This window comes from Anguilla anguilla, chromosome 9, assembly GCF_013347855.1.
Source record: "Anguilla anguilla isolate fAngAng1 chromosome 9, fAngAng1.pri, whole genome shotgun sequence".
Taxonomy (NCBI): Eukaryota; Metazoa; Chordata; class Actinopteri; order Anguilliformes; family Anguillidae; genus Anguilla; species Anguilla anguilla.
In genome coordinates this window covers 52,022,577-52,047,893 of record NC_049209.1, presented here as the reverse complement: position 1 = coordinate 52,047,893, position 25,317 = coordinate 52,022,577, and the positions used below count along the sequence as shown (strand labels likewise).

The window sequence follows — 25,317 nt, the reverse complement described above, 5'->3', positions numbered from 1 at the left end:
TGTCAAACTTCCGAAACCTACCTGAATCTGAGAAAATTCTCCTGGGAGGGGAATGGTGCTGCCAAAACATGGCCGCACAGTATGTAGCTACCTGTTACAGCTGGAGGGATGGTTGCTACCATTTATTGTCATTAATTATTAAGAAAAATTGGTTATTTGTTTTTAAAATTAACTAATTATTATGGTTCTATTTTTTTATTTATATGTACTTATTGTGTGTTTATATATTTATATTTCATGACATGTTGTGTTGTAGTTATATACATTGTAATGTTTTTTTGTTTTTGTAAAGTGTTGGCAACACATATATTGAAATATGTCATGCCAATAAAGAATTTTCAATTGACCTTAATTGAAAAATTGAGAGAGAGAGAGAGAAAGAGAGAGAGAGAAAGAGCTTGTCCATGTGTGCGCTGTACATATGACCTGTTCCTGCTGAACAATGCTCTGCTGAACAGAACAATACTCTTAGTGAGAGGTACTGTCTGAACTGCACTCTGGCAGTATCACAATACAACACTGAAATGTTCTATCAGAATTTCCATGAGTCCAAGAAGAGTAAATTTTATTATTGAGACCGCAATCACATTGACCTGTGTTTCATGAAAAAGAAACAAACCATTTTTGTAAGCGGCGCTTAGTTCCGAATCCATGTGGTCATTTCTCCCAATGAAAGTAAGTGCTGTGCTTTCTTTGAATATAACAATGACACAATTGTATATATTTCTCTTTTATTTTCATTTACATATAAATGATTTGACTCATGACCTTGGTACAGTAAGAAACATTAGTTACACTGAGAACCAGCTGGCTTATTTTATGAGATAAGTTTGCTACACAAGTTTACTTTTGCAGTGGGGTGGAGTTCTATAGGACGGCACCACCAGAATTACAAAACTGTCTAAATGTTTTATAATGAAAGGACAGAAATATGCTCGCTAAAATGGTTTCAACAAAGTAGAAGCGGATAATACATTCTATCATATGCCATCTCAGCTACGTGTAATTTATCGTACTGTATTTATCAAATTATATTTGCATACAAAACTCAAAATTACAGACTGACTTGTCAACCAAATAAGGCATGAATACATTTGCAAACTCTTTATTATACAATAGACTCTCTTTGTTATTATCACCGATTATGTATTAAATGAAAACAAGTCACACTTCCCATTGATATAAAAGAGGACAGGAACTCTATAACTGCATACTGCATGAACATATCTGTAAGTGCATCCAGTATATTGTGGAAGAGGTAACTCAGAGGCTAATTTTCAAATTTCTGCAGCTGGGTTACTTTTGAATGAAGTATCTGCACAATTTTGGTCTTTAGTTCCTTGGTCTGCATAGCGTATATGATGGGGTTCATGTTGGCGGGAAGGATGTGAAAGAGAATAGACGCCATCTTCCGGTACTTGCTGTCTATCTGGAAACGATGCAAAATGATGACGAGGAAGCCGGAGCAGAGCATGATCATGTAGAGGACCAGGTGTGTGGCACAGGTCTGCAGGGCCTTCCTGTTCAGCTCCTTGTTCTTTCTGGAGACACAGCTGACCAGGATCCTGAAATACGTGAAGGCCACACTGCCCATGGAGGAGCCAAGAAGGACAACAGTGAATGTCAGACCGTAGATGTTGTTGATGCTCACGTCCTGGCAGGAGAGCTTGAAAAGGGACGCGTTGTCACAGTAGGCATTGAGAATGACAGAACGGCAACGCGTTAGCCGTATGGTGAGAGCCAGCAGGATGGACACCAGCGTTATTGATGTGCTCCAGGCAGACACAGTCAGTGTAGCCACCATGGCGGGGCTCATGATGGAGGTGTACCTCAGAGGGTGGCATATGGCCACGTACCTGTCGAAAGCCATCATCATCATCACCGTGTGGCAGGACGTGCCATAGGTGTGGCTGAAGAAGGCCTGGGAGACACACGAGGCATAGCTGATAGACCTGTCGGTAGAGACCACGTCCAACATCAGCCGCGGCAGAAGCACCGTGTTGCCCAGGACGTCATTGAAGGACAGGCTGAAGAACAGCAGGTACATTGGCTGGTGCAGGCTCCTGTTCATCATAATAAGCAGCATGACCCCTATGTTGGTGGTCAGGATGATCAGGTAGATTACCAACACTAGGACAAACACTGGGTAAATGAAAAGATGGGGGACGTCAATGCCCTCGATCTCCAGGATGGGATTGTTGTAGGTCACGTTACTCATGCTGGTTTTCCTGAGAAATTCTGTCAGACTGGGAAAGAGAAAAGCATCCAAAATAACTAATGTCATGAATGTTTAAAAAAGAAGTATATAACAAGATATAAGTTTCAGTCACCACTGTTTTAAAATTTCATTCCCATATTGTAGCATGCATTGTTTAATATTTTGCATTAAAGTTCATCCAGTGTACTCATCTATGATTGTCTTTGTTGTTCAGAAAGCAACTGAGTGATGTCACAGAGCCAGCACAGTCATCACCTACCCCACTGAATGTGTGGATGCCATGGCCCGTCCATTGGTCCTCTCTCGCGGTTCCATTCAATGGTTCCTTTTTTATAGGCCCTTGTGTGTTCCCCTGAGCAGCAAGAGTGAAATCAGTTTTGAAAGTGCCAGTAATGACCATAGTATCATCAAGACACAAATTTTTCCCAGTAGCCATTATCTAGGGACCTATCCCAGAGAGAGAGAGAGAGAGAGAGAGAGAGAGATGTTGGAACAATCTGCTCACTCTACATGTGTTTTTTCTGTTTTAAGTATTTTTGAGTTTTCTTTTGGAATTGCCCCTCATGGCCTTTTGTTTGTTCTTTGTTTGTTTTTGTGAGTAAAGCCTTCATTTGTATTACACCTTTCGCTATCTGTGTTTTACTCTGCGCTTGGGTCCTACCGCACCTCACCCTGACAACATGACACCAAAATAAAATTTAAATTTTGTGCAGATGACTTGGTTCTGCTGTCGCCCTCAAACAGAACAAGAGCTACAGCAGAACTTGGCTGTCCTGGGCCCTGGCAGTAAATTTTAAATAGACCAAAATAATGATTTTCCAAAAAAAGGCCAGGTTTCAGAGAAGCAGATGCAGTTTCACTTTATGTGACGCAATATTAGAACACACCACAAATTGCACATATTTTGGTCTGAAAATCAACGCATCAGGGAGCTTTAACCAACCAGTGAATGTTCTAAAGGACAAAACTAAAAGGGAATTTTATGCTGTTAAATGAAAAATTTACAACATTAAAATACCAATAAGAATATGTTTAAAAAGAATTGACAGCGTATTACAACTGATTGTGCTATATGGAAGTGAGGTATGGGGCCCACTTTGCCATTAAGACTACTTACAATGGGACAAAAACCCAGTGGAAACCCTGTATGCTGAATTCAACAAAACAATACTCCAGGTCCACCGAAACACACCAAACCATGCATGCAGGGCAGAATTAGGCCAGAATTTCTTTTTGAGATTAAGTATCTTTTGTATTGCAGCATTTCAGTTATTTGACATGTTGGTGGTCTTTGAGGGACTAATGTAATCACCACTAACATGGCATACAGAACCAGATACAAAATCCATTCAATTGGTGGTCCACTTCTGCACTCTGGCTAATCATGATTAGACTGCTGCATGAGCAGTGGTTCCCACTCTCGATGGAGATCCTGTTGACTGCAACTCATGACTGTGTATGGTCATCTGATTTGGCACCTAGATGCTTGGGACATCATCCTTGCTCTTAATCAACTTCCATGGCTTTAAATGAGTGGGAATATATAATTACAGACCAAGATTTCTACAAATGTAACAAACATCCATATGAATCCCTGCTTGAAGAATGCTTTTAACATTCAAAACACAACTATGGATTAAAAATCAACATTAAAAATATCTATTTGATTTTTTTGTTTGTTGTAAATCTACTGTAATCTATTGTGAATTCAAACATCCATCCGCTATCTAACCTACTTATTCCTGGTCAGGGTCACAGGGGTGCTGGAGTCAATCCCTGCCAAAAGCAGGAATACACCCTGGACAGGTCACTAATCCATCACACGGCACACACCATTCACTCACACACCCACACCTGTGGGGCAATTTAGACTCTCCAGTTAGCCTACTGCATGTCTTTTGACTGTGGGAGGACAATGGAGCACCTGGAAGAAACCCAGGTACACATGGGGAGAACATGCAGTTTTCAACATGCAGACACGGAAATGCCCCTTCCAGGATTTAAACCCGGAACCTTCTTGATGTGAGATGACAGTGCTATCCACTGCACACTGTACCAGCCCTTTCGCACTGTACATGCGTTCAAATTGACGTTTTTGTACAGACTTTGAAATTCAAACCAAACTGTGTCAGTGATTACCGGTAATATATGACTAATTACACAGTGGAACTTTTACAGTAAAGATGTTACTAAAGCTAAGTAAAGGTTAAGGTTAAAAATGTTATAAAAAATAAAGTCACATATACAAAAGAATATACAATATTTACATCTGTGAATAGATAGTTGCTCAAAGCAGTAGACATTTGTATAAAACTATTGGTATTACACTGTCTCCAAGTTCATATTCTAAAGTGATGCTGCAGAACAAAAAGGCCAAACAAATAATTTTACATGTTTTACACATTATTGTTATAATAAAAATAAAAAAAACAGCTTCAGTCCTGATGCAACATTGTTGTCTATTCATGAAGGCATTGGGCCTGGTTGCCACAATGTGGGGAATGGGGTTTGGGGGAGAGGAGGGGGTGTACCTAATTAATACCCAAGGCACTGTCATACTTGGACACAAACTGGCCCAGTGCATCCTGAGGATAGGGAAAACACTTTATGGGGACCAATTAACTGCTTCCCCTGAGTTTGATACAGGGACCAAAGCAAAGTCATGAAACCCTTTTATTGAAATATTTTTTTTATTTTAACCTTTCCTTTTGCGTTTTCTCATTTTGCTTGAAACTTTTTTGAAAAATAAAAAATCCAGGGTAGTTTCTCATGTGCGCAGACCCATATACACTCTGTATTTGTTCTTGCAGTTGTTGGGCTTTCCATGGGGCTAATCTGTTTGTAAATGGACCTTGTGAGTTTTTTCCCCACCGTCACACAAAACAAGTCAGCACCATGAAACTGACATAAAAAAGTTTTACTTTTGAAGAATTTCATAAAATGTACAGTGTGTCTAATATTCAGACTTTATATATACATGTTGTAAGTGTTCATATTTTGACTGAATGCATTGAAGAGCTATTTACTGTAATATCTTTTGTTATATGGACAAGGACTCCCTGGCAGAAGAGATATTGTATCTCAATGGGACCTTCCTGGTTAATTAAAGGATAATAAATAATAAATAAATAAATAAATATGGCACAAGGGTGTAGGCCTCTGGGTCTTCTACCCAGCTAACAGGAACATTTTAATTCATTTCTCATTTGGTTGTGAGGAGAATGTTCTCAAGACAGTCTTGGAGTGTAATTCTGTTGGGGAAAAAAAAAACTCCTACTGATTTTAAGGAACAATAAAATGAATCACATTAAGTTAAAGATCAAACACGTAAAGAGATTTACAAGTTTATGTACCGGGGATGCTTTTGCACCAACTTTCAGGACGTAACATTCTGGGAACCAAAGACTATTAGCTGTTATCCAGTGGCAAATGGCCACAGCACAAATCAATTTGAAGGGACAAAGCATAAAACTCAAGTCTTAAAGGAGTTTCTTCTCCCCAGGGTGTAAGAACACAAAATGATTAGTCAAATCCCCTGTGTCCCCACTGGCTGTAGGCTTTGGCCTGTAGCCCCCAACCCCCCACACTTTCTTCTGTTTCACAGAATGAACCTTTTACATCTGCTCCCTCAGGGACGTAGCTGCCAACACATGGCAAGGAGAGGGAGAGAGAGGAGGGGGGGACAGTGTCTGTGTGTGTGAGAGAGAGGGAGATAAAGAGAGAGAGAGATAATCATTGTTCTGTGGTAATAAAAGGCCTGTGTCAAACTAAATTAAATAACTACTATCTTTGTAATGTATCACTGATCTTTGTTTGAAAACCATAAGGTGGATCAGTGATTAAGACTTTGAGGTTTCAACCCTCAGCCTAACTCAAATGTTTAAAGAGGAAAATAAGATATTAGATGATGTCCAGAGCAACTCACACACTTTTCCTTTTCTATATACAGATATACAGCTAGATATTTACTGAAGAGGTTTAGGCTAACTGCTTTGAGGAAGGGTACAACAGCATTGTCCCACTAACTAGGAATCAACCCTGCAACCTGAGCTGCAAGCCCAATTCTATAACCACTGTAACTTTCTCTCACTTTTTTGTATTACTGCTAGGCAGATAATAACGAAGATGATAAAAATCCTGCTGTAGTACCAGACGTCTGTACGTCTAAATTACAAACTTTTTGTACCCCGGCAAACACAGCTGTTTTATGATTGTGCTGATTAAAGACACTATGATGTTATGTACATCTTTGACAGTTCTGTGTGCTCTTAGAGACAGGGGAAGTAAACTGCATTTCTGCCCTGACAGAGAGCATTCTGGGTTGTGAGGTCTAGACAGCAGATGCCTGAGAGCTCTAAGATCTGGGCTGTGTCCAAATCAGCCTCCCAACTACTGTGTCCTCAAAGTTTGTAATGTCTACTAAACATAAAGCTTACTGTTTAGTGCACTTTTTAGTACACAATGGGCACTACGCAAAAAATATCCTCCATACTATTTTCCAACTGTGTTGTAAGACACGCCCCTTGCGTGGCCTTGCTCAGGTGTCATCGTTGGTTGTTGTAGTTGTTGAAGGATATCAGCTTGTCAGGTTGTGCAAAATTTTTAAGCTGCACATCATATTTATGGGACAAAAATGGTTGTTTACTTCTTGAAAAGTATGTACCCGAATATACTTTGAAATAAATGCATCATCCTGGGATTTTAGGTACACTGCATTTAGAGAAAATGTCGCTTGTACCACTTTCTCATAAAGCGTGCTTAACAAGTATGATCAATAGTAGGCAAGTGCACTGATTCGGACATGGCCCAAGCAATACAGGCTTCAGGTGAAGACACAGCAGTGCACTGAAGCACTGTAGTTGAGCACTGCTGTAAATCTCATTCTGAAAGGAGAAATGCTAAGATCATGATTATGCTTCATTTGGGGTCTGATATGGTAGACATAATGTAGCATAATGGTAAGGGACTGCCCTGGTAATCCAAAGGTTGCAGGTCTGATTCCCAGGTATGACACTGCTGTTTTACTCTTTAGCAATGTACTTAACCTAAATTGCTTCAGTATATATATATATATACATATATATATATATATATATATACATAGAGAGAGAGAGAGAGAGAGAAAGAGAGCTGTATAAATGGATACATTTTTTAAAAATGGCAACAAAAAAAAGCTATTTAAGTTGCTCTGGATTAGAACATTTGATAAATGCCCCTAATGTAATGATTCTGTACAGGGCACAAAAAGGTACAATGCATAATTAGAGTTAATATGAAGGACGAAATTAGTATATTGACTATTCGATGGGTGAAGACATGCACATTGAAGACACGTGCAATTGGTTTGATTCAGTGGTTCTCAGTCTCAGAGAGCCACAGGGTCTGCTGGTCTAGGCTGTCACCCAGCACTTGAGTAGCACAGCCATTGATCAGTAAAAGCAGTTGATTGCACAGCAAACAAAAACCAGCAAACACTGTGGCTCTCCAAGTCAGGGCCAGGACTGAGGATCAATGGGCCTTACTTAACTGGCCCTTGAACAACTGAAGTCAGATGTAGCATTTACTGTTCTTGTTTCTTACAGCCGAGAGCAGTTGTTTCACCAGGGGATGCTTACCAAGAACAGAAGACATGCATGCAATAGGAAATGAGATTCTTTGATGATGCAAGTTACAAGAGAATCAACAAATGTCCAGAGGCACCATTATCGACACGCTTCATTAGTGAAGATGCCATTATGACTAATAAACACTAATTGGCTTGAGGTTTCCCAGAGTCTCTGCAGATTAATTACGACCTGACACTGTTAGTTAAACTTTCCTTTAGAAAACAACACACGACGGAGCTTGTTAATAACAAATCCTCTTCCAGTCTCCCAGCTGACTGAGCCAGACACAGTGGTGACCTCCTCAGACATTAAATTACTATCGTTAGTGTACCACACAAATATAATTATCATGGGTCCCTTCCAATCCTTTTTTCCCTTTTTGACAGGGACGGGGGCTGTTAATTGAGTAAAATGAGGTAAATTTTGTTTTTAAAATTACAACAGCTTATGCTGTCCCTTGCAGAAATGTAATACATAGCAATATATTGTATATGTTTGGCCTTTTTGGAAATAGTGATGCATATATTTTAGTGATGCTTAAATAAATTATTTATATATCAAGATGTGAAAGTGGCCATAACTTCTGCATTTGTCTATGTATTGTGAAGTGTGAGACAGATGATATGTGTGAAACAGATGCTATATTATTTGAGATGTAAATATGTGTTAGGCTCTGTGTGGGCAGGTGCTGCATATGTGTGTAATATAAATGTGTGTATTTGTGTTTAAACTCATTAGTGACAATAGAAGGAAGTGAACTTAAAGTTCAATGGAAAAAAAGTTAAAATTAGGGGACCACTGGTGTGTGCTATGCACCATTATGTATTGCTTTTCGTGAAGTAAACAAGCCTTTCATGTTGCCTTTCTTTCCTCACATTGTTTATTGACATTTATTATCAATATAGGGGCCATTTGACCCTGCCAATCCCTCAGGTAAAATGGAAAGTTTTCAAACAACAGCTCAGAGAAAGTCTAATGACACAACTTCATTAGACTTTAGGAGTAATGAGACAACTTCATCTGATCGGTCTACAGAGAGCAGAAATCTCCCCGAAATCTCCCTGGCATTGTCAACAAGTCCCCATGGCAATCTGTAATTAACCTCTAGTCAGTCCACAAGGGTGAAGTCTGATTTAACACAATCGAACAAACACTGAATAAGACAATGGATAAACATCACAAAGCGCAATAAAAAAGAAAAAAAGAAATATAATCTAATAAAAGTACCAAAAATGTTTTCAATTTGTGCCACAAGGATTATTTTAAAGCAAGAAGTACATTATTCATTCACCCTCTACTTTAGATGCTTATATAATTTGGTATTGTCTCTCCATGGGGTTTATACAAAGATACAGCACATTTGGTTGAACGAAACCTTTTAATATATTCTATATTTATTTCTGATGCACAGAACTATCTCTGGGCTGACATCAGTGACCCCTGCTAGTTAACCCTTATTTTCTGTTTGGGGTCGTGGACACTCTGACCCTTTTTAACAGCTAAAAGAGGTACTTAACATTGTTTGGTACATGAATTTTATTAGGTTCATGAGAACTGCTTCTAAACATTATTTTGACCTGCATTGGGTGAGAGACAGGAATATGTCCTGCGCAGATCGCAGATCCATCACACACACCGTTCACCTGCACACTCACCTCTATGGGACATTTAGATCGTCCGGTTACCTCACCTAAATGTCTATGGACTGTGGGAGGAAACCATCGCAGACACATGGGGAACACGAAAACTCCATACATAAAGGCGCTGGCTAGGATTCAAACCTCTGTGTTGCTCTTAATATGATGAGGTGCAATTGATTTTCATGTACTTTGGATACCTGGTTGTTGCTGAGGGTGCAGTTAACTCAATATTACAATATTACTTCTCCAAATGAGTCAAATGAGTCTGTACTCCTACTCGTTCATGTGCACAGAAAAATGTCCATACACATACACACATCCACACACAAGCCCCCCCCCCCCCCCCCCCCCCATTTGGTAGTATCTTGTACTAGGGATATAGGAAACAGAGGTCTGTGCCTGGCAGTACCTCTGGCCTAGGGGTGTGTATATATTGTAGTTGGACAAAGTTTGCCTGTTGAACAGATCAATACTATGGAGGGCCAAATGCCAAATTTTAATATGCATTTCCCTCCACATTTAACAGAAATTTCCTTTTTTTTCCTCTCACAATGATGTCCGTGGTCCCTTTTTCCAACATACTTGATCTTTGAAATGACGTGCAGGTGCAAATGTTAAATGTGGTGCCCCAAATGTATGTATGTACATAATTTATCATTTATTGGCTTTAAACATTTATCTAAATTTATAATCATTTAGCAAAATATATGAACAATTAGCTTAATGTATGAAAAATGCAGATAAATATTTAAATATATAAAACATTTAGTTAAGTATTTAAATAAATGTATAAAACATTTACTAAATGTGTGAAATATTTAGCAAAATACTTAGCTCAATGAAACATGTTTCATATATTTAGCTGAATGTTTTATATATTTAGGAAAACATGTAGCAAAATGTTGTATACATTTCACTAAATATTTCGCTAAACTTGAAACTTGGAAGCATTTTTAACTTAAATGTTTAGCATGAAATTAAAAATGAATACTGAATGCAATCAAGATCGAATTAAATTCCAAACCATTACATTCAAATAGTGAAATACAAATTTGACCTATGCAATTCAAATACATTTTTAAATACAGTAATTCAGTTTAAAAATGACAAAGTCTAAATATTGTAAAGCAAATTAAAGCTATGCAATTCAAATTAAATTTTCCACTAATTCCATAAAAAAACATCTCTAAAGATGTGGCAGTGCCCAAGAGTTTTGTCCTAAGGGATAAGTGCCCCCAGATGAGGGACAACACATCACGTTGTAGGGTCTGAAGGGATTATAAAGATATGACAAAAACCTTTACCTGGAGGAGAGGCTCAGACAGAAGAACAGTTGGGCTGATTCATGCATATGCTTCCAGAGACTTTTTAAGGTACTCTCTATTAGAATAACTGCATAGAGACTCACAGACTAGCCTGGAGTCAGTTAGTCAGCATGTGTCTATGTCAACAGTTGAATAGAATTGTATTCAAACTGACAGTTAGGCAGTCAACTGAATTAACTTGTCAAAACTGTGTGAAAGTAAAAATGAAACACATTTATTTGGAAGAAAAAGTTCAGAGAAATATTGAATATTATTTAGGCTATTGCTGGTGTGTATGTGTTTGTGTATGTGTACACATTTTTGTCTGTAATTCTCTGTCTTTTGTCTTTATTAATTCTACAGATATTGTCGAAAAATACAGCAAGCAACTAAGTAAAGAGTAAAACTCAAAATATAAGAACATGGAGATGGAGCCCAACAGCACAGACCTTCCGCCATTTTTTTACATGGAGACCCTGGGCTTACCGCCATCCCAGACCTACTTTGCTGTCGTCATGGGGACAGTGGCCTATTGCTTTATCTTGGCTGGCAACATGACCATGATCCTGAGCATCACCCTGAACAGAAGTCTGCACAAACCCATGTACCTGATGCTCCTCAACCTGCCCATCAACGACCTGATGGGTGCCACCGCTTTCTTTCCCCAGCTCATCAGCAGCATCGCCTTGGAGGACCGCTCTATCTCCTGTGCAGCCTGCTTCCTTCAGGGGCTGCTGGTGCACCTGTACGCAGGCGGAGCCTACATCATCCTCACTGCCATGGCGTACGACCGCTTCCTGGCCATCTGCAACCCACTCAGGTACAGCACTCTCATGAGCAATACCAACCTGCTGAAGATCGTCATGGGGATGTGGCTGATGGACCTGGTCCTGATATTGGCCCTCTTCTGTCTGCTTGCCCGGTTCCGGTTCTGTGGGAACAGAATAGTTGACATGTACTGCAATAATGCCAGCCTGGTCAAGCTGGTATGTGGAGACACCAGCATCAACAACTACTACGGCCTCTTCCTCTCTTCTTTCCTGCAAGGGATGTCCCTGCTCGCCGTGGTCTTCACCTACGTCCAGATCCTGGTGGCCTGCCTCACCAACAAGCAGTCAGACACCAAGAGCAAGGCCCTGCGTACCTGTGCCACTCACCTGACAGTCTACCTGGTGTTCCAGGTCACCAGCATGTTCACTGTGCTCTCCCACAGGTTCAACCAGGTGTCCCCGTACCTGAGAAGGTCCGTGGGGGTCTCAATATTACTGTTTCCACCCATACTTAACCCCCTGATATACGGATTAAACACCAAAGAGATCAGAAGTGTAGTAATACATTTTTTCACTAAGAAAAAGGTTACCAGTTTTGCCAGATAAAAGTCTGCCTTGTTGTGATGTCATTTCAATGAACTGAACTTTTGCTATTAGTTGTAAAATGCCATGAATAATCTGAAATTACATTAAGTTACAGTTTTTCTCAAATGTTTAAACACTAAAACTGGAACTATGCACACGATGGTGAAAACTTGAAGCTCATGTGTCAACAACAAAGACTATTTCCGCAAAACTCTAAGCACAATTCCTTTGTTTTCACTCAAATAGCAATTCTAAATCACATTTTTGCACAACTCTACACACAAAATCTCATCATTTAGCACAATTTTCATAATCAAGCCTTGTTTGTTCACATGGAAAACACTGGCCTTCAAATGCCAAACTTTAAGTACCAATTGGCTAAACTTTTAAATTATCTGTCAGAGCATAAAAGAGACCTCAGATGACCTCTATTGTGCTGGAAAACAATGGAGCAACACGCAGCACAGAGAGGTAGAGGAGGAGGTGTACGTGTACGAGGTGGATGAGGTGGACGAAGAAAAGGGAGACAAGCTAATATTTCAAATGAAATATGTGCAACTTTGGTTGATCACGTATTTGTTTTCTGTTTTTTTTTTACAGCAGGGCTACAAACTACGATTTTTATTTTTGCAGTCTGCTGAGCAAAGATTTATTTTACAGTAACAAATAAAGATTTGCTTTGTTACCTTTTTGAATTTGTTCATTGATTTCATATATGATAACAGATCATTACATCCATTGTCCAGACTGACACAGTCTAAGCATGTTCTAGCTTTGAGAAGACACAAATGTTATCTATTTTGGCAAAACTCATAATTGCACTGATAAGGAAAATGAAAAAACACTTCTAACAATGTTCAGTATGACTCTTGATGGAACCTGGGTTGTGAGTGCAGCCCAACTGGACCTCATTGGCAGGACAATACAGTAAATGTGCATTGTATCATACACAATAACAACAACACTCAAAGTGATAACAGTTCACACACTTTGCTGTACTGTACTGAATTAGAATTAGGTTTACCTAGCAAATGCACTATTTATATGATGATATATTTACTGTAATGTATCATGGCAACAGTCTTTATATTTACTGTAAAATTGCAGCCTATTTTGGGACCCCTCGAAAAGAAAACTAAAACTTCAAAAAAGGATAAAAAATAAGCTATTTTTACAGAATTTTATACACTTGAATATGTAACATGACCTCATGAGGCCAAAACATATATACAGTATTTTGATGGTTGTGTTTTTAAATTTATCGCACCAGTGTGAAATCAATGCTCAATAAGACCTATTCATATGAGGCCTGTGTGAATCATTTTGATGGAAAAAGTCCGTTTTGAGAAGAGAGAACATGGTTTTGAATGCATGAATGCATTTTGCAAGAGATTTGTGTAGTTTTGGCAAAAGGTTAACTGTTGCTGTGCTTTGTGTGTAGAGTTTTGAGAAACTGAGCTATAGTTTCAGAAAACGTGTTTAAACAATTGAGAAAAACTGTAAATAATTTGATGATTATGAATGCCCCCTTGTCTAAAATGAGATATGGATTCTTTTGAGATGAATTTGTCTGTAAGTTCAATGTTCATCTGAAAGGCAAGGGGCACTTTTGTGTTTTGCATACAGTTTGTTGAGTTCATTTTTGGTGATTGCTGAAGAGGCTTTGTGTATTCCAAAGGAAAAACAAATGTATTGAATTGGGAGTCAAAGTCCAGGAAGAAGGCCGGTTGAATCCTGGCTTACTGTAAATCATTGATTATATTCTAAAACACACTATAATGATGTATCTTCCAGCTATTTTTTGTATTTGCATACATGACATCAATAATCAATCACAATGATATAATATATTTAATGATGAGTGTCCATTAATTGTTTTGACTAGGTACTCTAACAAGAATGAATGTAATCATATTATTATTATTATCAATATTATTATTGTTATTATTATTATTATTGTTATTATTAGAAACAGTAGTAGTGAATCTTATTTTTAAACAAAAATGTACAAATGTACTGCTTAATATATGATTTTATTAATTAATCTGTTATGATTTTTATATTTCATTCATGAGAAATCATGTCAATGCTTCCAAAATATGACCAAACAATAATACAATTTAATAAATCTAAATATCACAAAGGGGCAAGTAGTAGTGACCTGTGCACAGAAGAATCTATCTATCTATCTACCTATCTACCTATGAAAGTTTATTCATATAGTGTATTTTAACCAGGGATTTGTTGCAAGATGTTTTTCAGTTTATCATGGCCTAACCCCCCCCCCCCCCCACAAAGCTAGCCGGAGGCAGCAGTGACAAGGAAAAATTCCCTGGAAGGTGGGAAGAATCCTTGTAAGGAAGCAGCCTCGAGGATCTCGGGGTGGCAGGGGCATCCTGCTCTGGTCAAATAATTTTTTTTTTGCCCACAATGCATTGTGTTTTTGTTTCCCTTTTTTTTCGTGACAAATTAACTTACAGCTTGACCTGTCATGGTCACACATATGATGGGGTGCCTGAAATGCAAATTATGCGTAACTGACCACTGACATGCCAACAAAGAAAATGTTCCCATGAATAAAAATCATCAGGGCTATGCCCACAGTGGAATGGCCTTTAAAGCTTGGTGCCTTGCCCCTGCTGCTCTGTCAATATTAAAAATAAATAAATAAATAAAAAAATACACAGGACACAACCTTAGTATTCTCAATGGCAGTTACAGCCTTTCTCTTACCTCCCCCATTTACTCTACCAGTATTGCCATTATCAGGAGATCGGAAAAATAGTGTTTTATGCTTTTCCAGAATGTTCCAGGATCATATTACGAAGTTTCCTCCCGCCCTTCCTTTAGAGTATAATTCTTGATGGGTGCTCTGTAATTGGTCTGTAATTCATCAGTGATCATACTCAGGGCAGGGGTGTCCAAAATGTGCTGGTGTGTGTGAAGTTTTTTGTTTCAACCCAGCAATATGACACCATATTCTGCTTATCATTGTCTTGACTGAAGACCATCATCTGTAATTACTTGAATCAGGTATCACAGATATCATAGTGGTGGGCAAATGCTGTGTACAAGTTTGTGAAAGTTTAACATTTGATCTGGAAATGACCATTGAAACAGCCTGTCATTTCAATCAAACTACCTTCTATTTCCCAGTCAAACACATACTACTGTTCTCTCTCACAAAAACAATCATACATGCTCACACATACTACTATTCTCTCTTACATGTACTGCTATTCTCTCTCACACATACTGCAGTTCTCTATGATGGTGTGTGTGATTTATGGCCTAAATGACCACTCATAAAATCTTATGTTGCATTTATCTGGTTTACAGACATCCTCTACGGTATTTGTCATGCAAAGGGAGATGTTGCCACCATGTGGTTAACTGCTATCCTTACACTCTCCAGTCAAGTGCCAAAACTACATGGTGTTGAATGCCAATTCCTCTTAATAACAGGCATTCATACAACACATGAATTGTGACATTCCTGTAAATAGTAATCGCCAAATGAGCGGTGCACATGGAATGCACAAAGCAAGTTCTGTCAGGAAACTCTAGCCGCAGCCGACCAAATCTTTCCAAAATAACGTCTTAAGCAACCTGGACCACTGAAATTATTGTGTATTGTTACCAAAGACAACTCAGTCAGCTCATATCAAAGTGTGCACTTCGATGCATGGTTTTGAACTTTATTTTGCATCCTTCATTTTAATCACAAACTACATCAGTTTGGTCCAGCATATTAATGAGTGATGCTCATGAAATGTGCAGGGCAAGTTTCTATTGGCTATATTGAGGGACTGCTTGGCCAGTACTGGTCAGACAAGCTGGGCTTGTTTTGTTCCAGAGAATCTATATAAACTGGAGACAATTTTGTACACAATATTTTGGTGTGTATACAACAGCGAAAATGGACAACAATAATTCCTTCTGAGATTTCCTTGGTTAACACTGGACATTCTATCGAGGTTTCTCCGAGTTACTGTGTTTTTGGGAATAAAAATTTTGTTTGCTGGATTCTTGCCATGACAAGCATCTCGACTCTATCATGATTTCTGTTGTTTGTGGAGTTCCAAAACGCACAGAAGGTGAGGAACCCCCGAAGCTTGTCCTGCCACCACGCATGTTACAAAATTAGAAACCGTTGTTCCTGAAACATTAGCATGATAAAATTTGACCGTAAAAAAACGGAATGAACCCACGTGGGTCGGTGCGACTTGTGGGGAAAAAATCAGGTGTTTATTGGGTTGACATGCTGTCCTGGGGGGGAGGGGGTGGTTCCATTTTTGGAACTTGTGTCTACAGGGTCTCTGATGATGTTGCGGTGCACCTGAGTTTCGTCCCCCAGATGAGGGAGTAAAGATTGCAATTGCTGTCAGTGCATCACGTTGTAGAGCCTGAAGGGATTATAGAGATATTATAAAAACCTGGACCTGATGGAGAGGCTCAGACAGGAGAGCTGTTGGGTTGATGCATGCCGGTACTTCCAGAGACTTGGTAAGCTACACTATTATCTATCGTAATGACTGCAGGCAGACACTGGCTTGTCTTAGTCAACAGCTGAATGAACTGTTGAAGTTTTTTCTTTCTCAAAAAGGCAATTAGGTAGTCAATTAAATGAACTTGTCTAAACTGAGATTGTGAAGGAAAAAATAAAACTCAAATTTTTATTTGGATGACAGAGTTCAGAGATACCATAACCCCCAAGTACTGTTCAGAGATATATTGATTTAATATTGATTGAATATTGTTTGTGTGTACGTGTGTGCATTTGTGTCTATGAGTACATCATTTTTTTTTTGTAATTTTTGGTCTTTTTTCTTTATCGTTTCTAGAACAGGTATTGCCAAAAAAATACAGCAAGCAACCAAATAAAGAGAAAAACTGAATAAGAAGTCATGGAGATGAAGCCCAACAGCTCAGACCTTCCGCCATTTTTTTACATGGAGGCCCTGGGCTTACCGCCATCCCAGACCTACTTTGCTGTCGTCATGGGGACAGTGGCCTATTGCTTTATCTTGGCTGGCAACATGACCATGATCCTGAGCATCACCCTGAACAGAAGTCTGCACAAACCCATGTACCTGATGCTCCTCAACCTGCCCGTCAACGACCTGATGGGTGCCACCGCTTTCTTTCCCCAGCTCATCAGCAGCATCGCCTTGGAGGACCGCTCTATCTCCTGTGCAGCCTGCTTCCTTCAGGGGCTGCTGGTGCACCTGTACGGGGGCGGAGCCTACATCGTCCTCACCGCCATGGCCTACGACCGGTTCCTGGCCATCTGCTACCCACTCAGGTACAGCACCCTCATGAGCAATGCCAACCTGCTGAAGATCGTCATGGCGATGTGGCTGATGGACCTTGCCATGATCTCAGCCCTCTTCTGTCTGCTTGCTCGGTTCCAGTTCTGTGGGAATAGCATCGCTGACATGTACTGCAATAATGCCAGCCTGGTCAAGCTGGTCTGTGGAAACACCAGCATCAACAACTACTATGGCCTCTTCCTCTCTTCTTTCCTGCAAGGGATGTCCCTGCTCGCCGTGGTCTTCACCTACGTCCAGATCCTGGTGGCCTGCCTCACCAACAAGCAGTCAGACACCAAGAGCAAGGCCCTGCGTACCTGTGCCACTCACCTGACAGTCTACCTGGTGTTCCAGGTCACCACCATGTTCAAGGTGCTTGCCCACAGGTTCGACCAGGTGTCCCCGTACCTGAGAAGGGCCGCAGGGGTGTCAATGTTACTGTTTCCACCGATGCTTAACCCCTTGATATATGGATTAAGCACCAAAGAGATCAGAAGTGTAGTGATACATTTTTTCACTAAGAAAAAGGTTACCAGCTTCGCCAGATGAAAGTCTGACTCATCGTGATGTCATTTTAATGAACAGAACTTTTGCTATTAGTTGTAAAAAGCCATGAATAATCTGCAGTTACCATATGCTAAATAATTTGATGATGATTATGAATGACCCTTTGTCTACAATGAGATATGGATTCTTTTGAGGGTTAATTTGTCTTTAAGTTTTTTGTTCAAGTGAAGGGAAGTGTGGCACTTTTGTGTTTTGCACACAGAGTTTGTTGAGTTAATTTTGATGATTGCTGAAGAGACTTTGTGTTTATTCAAGGACAAAATGTATTGAATTGGGAGTCAAAGTCAAGGAAGAAGGCTGGTTGAATCCTGGCTTACTGTAAGTCATTGATTATATTCTAAAACACACTATCACAGTATATCTTCCTGCTATTTTATATTTGACTGCATACATGACATCAGTGCATCAATAACAATGATGTATAAATATTTAATGAATTTTCATGAATAGTTTTTGACTGGGTGCAGTAACAAGGATTGAAGTAATCATATTATCATTATTATTACTAGAAGCAATAGTAGTAAATGTTATTTTTAAACAAAACATTGTTACACTGCTTAATGTGTGCTTTGTATTATAAATCTGTTTTGCTTTTTATATTTCATTCATGAGAAATTATGTCAATTAATGGTTTCCAATATGAACAAACAATAATAAAATTTTAAAAATCAAAAGGTTTCAAAAAGATTTGTGTTAACCTCACCCCTCATATCATACATTATATCCTTACCTATAGCACCTCAGCGGTTACTTTTGACCTTTGAGCATATATTACACATAAGCATCTCTGTTCTGTACGCCCTGTGCGTGGCTCCATCTGAGAGCTGCGAATAATTCTCCATGTTTTCTGACGCTCAGGTGCATAAACCTTAATTAGCTCATGTTCACATTCGCAACGAGCCTGTAATTGATTCCCAGAGCCTATCAAGGGACAAGCATTAGCGATATTGTGCACAGAGGAATGTGGGGGCGACATAGCTCAGTAGGTGAGAGCGGTTGTCAGGCAGTCGGAGGGTTGCCGGTTCGATCAGTCACCTGGTCTGGGTCGAATTCGCACGCAACACCTCGCACCACTCCTCCGCGGGTATGTCCCCATTCAAGCGTCTGTACGGTTACCAACTCCCCATGTTCCCTGAGCAGGAGGCAGAGGTAGCGGTGCCGTCGGCGGAGCGGTTGGTCCGGCGCTGAAGTCTGACATGGAGGAGGGCGCGGGCGGCCTCGCAAAAGGCCTCTCTACGGCAGCAGCGCCAAGCCAAACGTCTTCGGAGGGTTGGGCCACCTCTCCGTCCTGGGCAGAGGGTCTGGCTCTCCACTCAGGACCTTCCCCGTACGAGCAGAGTCCCGGAAGCTGGCACCTCGTTACATTGGGCCCTTTTTAAGATTCTCCGGAAGGTCAATCCAGTTGCCTACCGCCTCCAGTTGCCTCGTAATGTGCATGTTCACCCCACCTTTCATGTCTCCCGCCTCAAGCCCGTGGTCTGCAGCCCCCTGTCTCCAGCCACCAGGCCACCCCCTGCTCCCCGCATCATTGACGGTCAACCAGCATAGACCGTCCGCCGACTGCTGGACTCCCGCCGGGTTCGTGGACGTCTCCAGTACCTGGTGGACTGGGCGGGGTGTGGGCCAGAGGAACGGTCCTGGGTTCCTGCCCGGAACATCCTGGATCGCGACCTGATCCGGGTTTTCAACCATCGCCACTCGGGCTGCCCCGAGGCGACGTCTGGAGCTGTTCCTAGCGGGGGGGGGGGGGGGGTCCTGTAAGCAGGGTGGCTGCCACTTCCTCTACTGGTCGCCGGAGGGCGACATAAGCATTGGCTGCCGCTTTTGCTGGAACACTAGCACGGTAAAATAGTTTAGAGAGATAGAAGAGTTATCACACTTTCAAATGCTGTATTGTGTGACCAGACTGTTTGACCGTAAAAAAACGGAATAAATGCAAATAAACCCACTCGGGCCAGTGCGATTCGTGGAGATAAATTCAGGTGTTTATTGGGTTGACATGCTGTCCTGGGGGGGAGGGGGTGGTTCCATTTTTGGAACTTGTGTCTACAGGGTCTCTGATGATGTTGCGGTGCACCTGAGTTTCGTCCCCCAGATGAGGGAGTAAAGATTGCAATTGCTGTCAGTGCATCAGGTTGTAGAGCCTGAAGGGATTATAGAGATATTATAAAAACCTGGACCTGATGGAGAGGCTCAGACAGGAGAGCTGTTGGGCTGATGCATGCAGGAACTTCCAGAGACTTGGTAAGCTACACTATTATCTATCGTAATGACTGCAGGCAGACACTGGGTAGCCTGGAGTCAGTCAATATTTGTCATAGTCAACAGCTGAATCAACCGGTAAAGTTATTTATTTATTTCAAAAAGGCAGTTAGGTAGTCAACTAAATGAACTTGTCAAAACTGCATTTGTGAAGGAAAAAATAAAACTCAAATTTTTATTTGGATGACAAAGTTCAGAGAAAAATATTTATTAAACATTGACTGAATGCACATTATTTCTGTGTATGTGTAAGTATTTGTGTGTATGTGTACATACATTTTTTTCCTGTAATTTTCTGTCTTTCGTCTTTATTGTTTCTGGAACAGGTATTGCCAAAAAAATACAGCAAAACACCAAATAAAGAGAAAAACTCAGTAAGAGGTCATGGAGATGGAGCCGAACAGCACAGACCTTCCGCCATTTTTTTACATGGAGACCCTGGGCTTACCGCCATCCCAGACCTACTTTGCTGTTATCATGGGGACAGTGGCCTATTGCTTTATCTTGGCTGGCAACATGACCATGATCCTGAGCATCACCCTGAACAGAAGTCTGCACAAACCCATGTACCTGATGCTCCTCAACCTGCCCGTCAACGACCTGATGGGTGCCACCGCTTTCTTTCCCCAGCTCATCAGCAGCATCGCCTTGGAGGACCGCTCTATCTCCTGTGCAGCCTGCTTCCTTCAGGCGCTGCTGGTGCACCTGTACGGGGGCGGAGCCTACATCATCCTCACTGCCATGGCGTACGACCGCTTCCTGGCCATCTGCTACCCACTCAGGTGCCGACCGGAAAAAAATGCAGCCGGCTAACGCTTTCAATGTTCAATAGCTCCCAGACAATAGGGCCTAGGACCATCAAACCACTGCTAGAGTGTTCACAGACAGCGTCCCTGAGAAGCAGAGCCTATGTTTCGGGCGCTACCACCCCGCGCGATTTTACACGAATATTTCCAACCCTGACTTTAAGCCGCCGACCGGAAAAAAAGGCACCCGGCTAACGCTTTCAAAGTTCAATAGCTCCCAGACAATAGGGCCTAGGACCATCAAACCACTGCTAGAGTGTTCACAGACAGCGGCCCCGAGAAACAGAGCCTATGTTTCGGGCGCTACGACCCCGTGCGATTTTACACGAATATTTACAACCCTGACTTTAATCCGCCGACCGAAAAAAAATGCAGCCGGCTAACGCTTTCAATGTTCAATAGCTCCCAGACAATAGGGCCTAGGACCATCAAACCACTGCTAGAGTGTTCACAGACAGCGGCCCCGATAAGCAGAGCCTATGCTTCGGGCGCTACCACCCCGTGCGATTTTACACGAATATTTCCAACCCTGCCTTTAAGCCGCCGGCCGGAAAAAAATGCAGCCGGCTAACGCTTTCAATGTTCAATAGCTCCCAGACAATAGGGCCTAGGACCATCAAACCACTGCTAGAGTGTTCACAGACAGCGGCCCCGAGAAGCAGAGCCTATGCTTCGGGCGCTACGATCCCGTGCGATTTTACACGAATATTTCCAAACCTGACTTTAATCCGCCAATCGGAAAAAAATGCAGCCGGCTAACGCTTTCAAAGTTCAATAGCTCCCAGGCAATAGGGCCTAGGACCATCAAACCACTGCTAGAGTGTTCACAGACAGCGGCCCCGAGAAGCAGAGCCTATGTTTCGGGCGCTACCACCCCGCGCGATTTTACACGAATATTTCCAACCCTGACTTTAAGCCGCCGACCGGAAAAAAATGCACCCGGCTAACGCTTTCAAAGTTCAATAGCTCCCAGGCAATAGGGCCTAGGACCATCAAACCACTGCTAGAGTGTTCACAGACAGCGGCCCCGAGAAGCAGAGCCTTTGTTTCGGGCGCTACCACCCCGCGCGATTTTACACGAATATTTCCAAACCTGACTTTAATCCGCCAATCGGAAAAAAATGCAGCCGGCTAACGCTTTCAAAGTTCAATAGCTCCCAGGCAATAGGGCCTAGGACCATCAAACCACTGCTAGAGTGTTCACAGACAGCGGCCCCGAGAAGCAGAGCCTATGTTTCGGGCGCTACCACCCCGCGCGATTTTACACGAATATTTCCAACCCTGACTTTAAGCCGCCGACCGGAAAAAAATGCACCCGGCTAACGCTTTCAAAGTTCAATAGCTCCCAGACAATAGGGCCTAGGACCATCAAACCACTGCTAGAGTGTTCACAGACAGCGGCCCCGATAAGCAGAGCCTATGCTTCGGGCGCTACCACCCCGCGCGATTTTACACGAATATTTCCAACCCTGACTTTAAGCCGCCGACCGGAAAAAAATGCAGCCGGCTAACGCTTTCAATGTTCAATAGCTCCCAGACAATAGGGCCTAGGACCATCAAACCACTGCTAGAGTGTTCACAGACAGCGGCCCCGAGAAGCAGAGCCTATGCTTCGGGCGCTACGATCCCCTGCGATTTTACACGAATATTTCCAACCCTGACTTTAAGCCGCCGACCGGAAAAAAATGCAGCCGGCTAACGCTTTCAAAGTTCAATAGCTCCCAGACAATAGGGCATAGGGCCATCAAACCACTGCTAGACTGTTCACAGACAGCGGCCCCGAGAAGCAGAGCCTACGTTTCGGGCGCTACCACCCCGCGCGATTTTACACGAATATTTCCAACCCTGACTTTAAGCCGCCGACCGGAAAAAAATGCAGCCGGCTAACGCTTTCAATGTTCAATAGATCCCAGACAATAGGGCCTAGGACCATCAAACCACTGCTAGAGTGTTCACATACAGCGGCCCCGATAAGCAGAGCCTATGCTTCGGGCGCTACCACCCCGCGCGATTTTACACGAATATTTCCAACCCTGACTTTAAGCCGCCGACCGGAAAAAAATGCAGCCGGCTAACACTTTCAATGTTCAATAGCTCCCAGACAATAGAGCCTAGGACCATCAAACCACTGGTAGAGTGTTCACAGACAGCGGCCCCGATAAGCAGAGCCTATGCTTCGGGCGCTACCACCCCGCGCGATTTTACAGGAATATTTCCAACCCTGACTTTAAGCCGCCGACCGGAAAAAAATGCAGCCGGCTAACGCTTTCAATGTTCAATAGCTCCCAGACAATGGGGCCTAGGACCATCAAACTACTGCTAGAGTGTTCACAGACAGCGGCCCTGATAAGCAGAGCCTATGCTTCGGGCGCTACCACCCCGCGCGATTTTACACGAATATTTCCAACCCTGACTTTAAGCCGCCGATCGGAAAAAAATGCAGCCGGCTAACGCTTTCAAAGTTCAATAGCTCCCAGATAATAGGGCCTAGGACCATCAAAGCACTGCTAGAGTGTTCACAGACAGCGGCCCCGAGAAGCAGAGCCTATGTTTCGGGCGCTTCCACCCCGCGCGATTTTACACAAATATTTCCAACCCTGACTTTAAGCCGCCGACCGGAAAAAAATGCAGCCGGCTAATGCTTTCAATGTTCAATAGCTCCCAGACAATAGGGCCTAGGACCATCAAACCACTGCTAGAGTGTTCACAGACAGCGGCCCCGATAAGCAGAGCCTATGCTTCGGGAGCTACCACCCCGCGCAATTTTACACGAATATTTCCAACCCTGACTTTAAGCCGCCGACCGGAAAAAAATGCAGCCGGCTAACGCTTTCAATGTTCAATAGCTCCAGGACAATAGGGCCTAGGACCATCAAACCACTGCTAGTGTGTTCACAGACAGCGGCCCCGAGAAGCAGAGCCTATGCTTCGGGCGCTACGATCCCGTGCGATTTTACACGAATATTTCCAACCCTGCCTTTAAGCCGCCGACCGGAAAAAAATGCAGCCGGCTAACGCTTTCAATGTTCAATAGCTCCCAGACAATAGGGCCTAGGACCATCAAACCACTGCTAGAGTGTTCACAGACAGCGTCCCTGAGAAGCAGAGCCTATGTTTCGGGCGCTACCACCCCGCGCGATTTTACACGAATATTTCCAACCCTGACTTTAAGCCGCCGACCGGAAAAAAAGGCACCCGGCTAACGCTTTCAAAGTTCAATAGCTCCCAGACAATAGGGCCTGGGACCATCAAACCACTGCTAGAGTGTTCACAGACAGCGGCCCCGAGAAACAGAGCCTATGTTTCGGGCGCTACGACCCCGTGCGATTTTACACGAATATTTACAACCCTGACTTTAATCCGCCGACCGAAAAAAAATGCAGCCGGCTAACGCTTTCAATGTTCAATAGCTCCCAGACAATAGGGCCTAGGACCATCAAACCACTGCTAGAGTGTTCACAGACAGCGGCCCCGATAAGCAGAGCCTATGCTTCGGGCGCTACCACCCCGTGCGATTTTACACGAATATTTCCAACCCTGCCTTTAAGCCGCCGGCCGGAAAAAAATGCAGCCGGCTAACGCTTTCAATGTTCAATAGCTCCCAGACAATAGGGCCTAGGACCATCAAACCACTGCTAGAGTGTTCACAGACAGCGGCCCCGAGAAGCAGAGCCTATGCTTCGGGCGCTACGATCCCGTGCGATTTTACACGAATATTTCCAAACCTGACTTTAATCCGCCAATCGGAAAAAAATGCAGCCGGCTAACGCTTTCAAAGTTCAATAGCTCCCAGACAATAGGGCCTAGGACCATCAAACCACTGCTAGAGTGTTCACAGACAGCGGCCCCGAGAAGCAGAGCCTATGTTTCGGGCGCTACCACCCCGCGCGATTTTACACGAATATTTCCAACCCTGACTTTAAGCCGCCGACCGGAAAAAAATGCACCCGGCTAACGCTTTCAAAGTTCAATAGCTCCCAGGCAATAGGGCCTAGGACCATCAAACCACTGCTAGAGTGTTCACAGACAGCGGCCCCGAGAAGCAGAGCCTTTGTTTCGGGCGCTACCACCCCGCGCGATTTTACACGAATATTTCCAAACCTGACTTTAATCCGCCAATCGGAAAAAAATGCAGCCGGCTAACGCTTTCAAAGTTCAATAGCTCCCAGACAATAGGGCCTAGGACCATCAAACCACTGCTAGAGTGTTCACAGACAGCGGCCCCGAGAAGCAGAGCCTATGTTTCG

General features: G+C 42.5%; 4 protein-coding genes across 6 annotated transcripts in view; 3 read left to right on the top strand and 1 right to left on the bottom strand.

The window, feature by feature from the left end:
* Positions 1-714: 714 nt before the first annotated feature.
* Positions 715-17,303, bottom strand: LOC118234898 (olfactory receptor 52Z1-like). Of its 3 annotated transcripts, XM_035431746.1 has the most exons (4): positions 17,217-17,303; positions 11,617-11,699; positions 2,478-2,570; positions 715-2,246 (listed from the first exon to the last, which is right to left on the bottom strand). In XM_035431746.1, the coding sequence occupies exons 3-4, from the start codon at positions 2,531-2,533 to the stop codon at positions 1,271-1,273; spliced, it is 1,032 nt and encodes a 343-aa protein (XP_035287637.1). In that variant the 5' UTR covers positions 2,534-2,570; positions 11,617-11,699; positions 17,217-17,303; the 3' UTR covers positions 715-1,270. The 3 variants fall into 3 exon arrangements, with proteins under 3 accessions (XP_035287637.1, XP_035287638.1, XP_035287636.1); XM_035431747.1 differs by lacking the exon at positions 11,617-11,699 and having other exon boundaries at positions 17,217-17,241; XM_035431745.1 differs by lacking the exons at positions 11,617-11,699; positions 17,217-17,303 and adding an exon at positions 11,377-11,463.
* LOC118234901 (olfactory receptor 52J3-like) lies at positions 11,143-12,297 on the top strand. Its single transcript, XM_035431749.1, has one exon. The coding sequence runs from the start codon at positions 11,191-11,193 to the stop codon at positions 12,142-12,144; it is 954 nt and encodes a 317-aa protein (XP_035287640.1). The 5' UTR covers positions 11,143-11,190; the 3' UTR covers positions 12,145-12,297.
* Positions 16,620-18,645, top strand: LOC118234900 (olfactory receptor 52K2-like). The gene is made up of 2 exons (XM_035431748.1): positions 16,620-16,629; positions 16,968-18,645. The coding sequence occupies exon 2, from the start codon at positions 17,031-17,033 to the stop codon at positions 17,982-17,984; it is 954 nt and encodes a 317-aa protein (XP_035287639.1). The 5' UTR covers positions 16,620-16,629; positions 16,968-17,030; the 3' UTR covers positions 17,985-18,645.
* A 2,003-nt stretch (positions 18,646-20,648) lies between these two features.
* LOC118236585 (olfactory receptor 52K2-like) overlaps positions 20,649-25,317 on the top strand; it is an 8,289-nt gene continuing 3,620 nt past the window's right edge. Inside the window, exon 1 of the mRNA XM_035435076.1 lies at positions 20,649-21,048. Within this exon, the coding sequence (XP_035290967.1) occupies positions 20,649-21,048 (400 nt within the window). The remainder of the gene's footprint in view (positions 21,049-25,317) is intronic.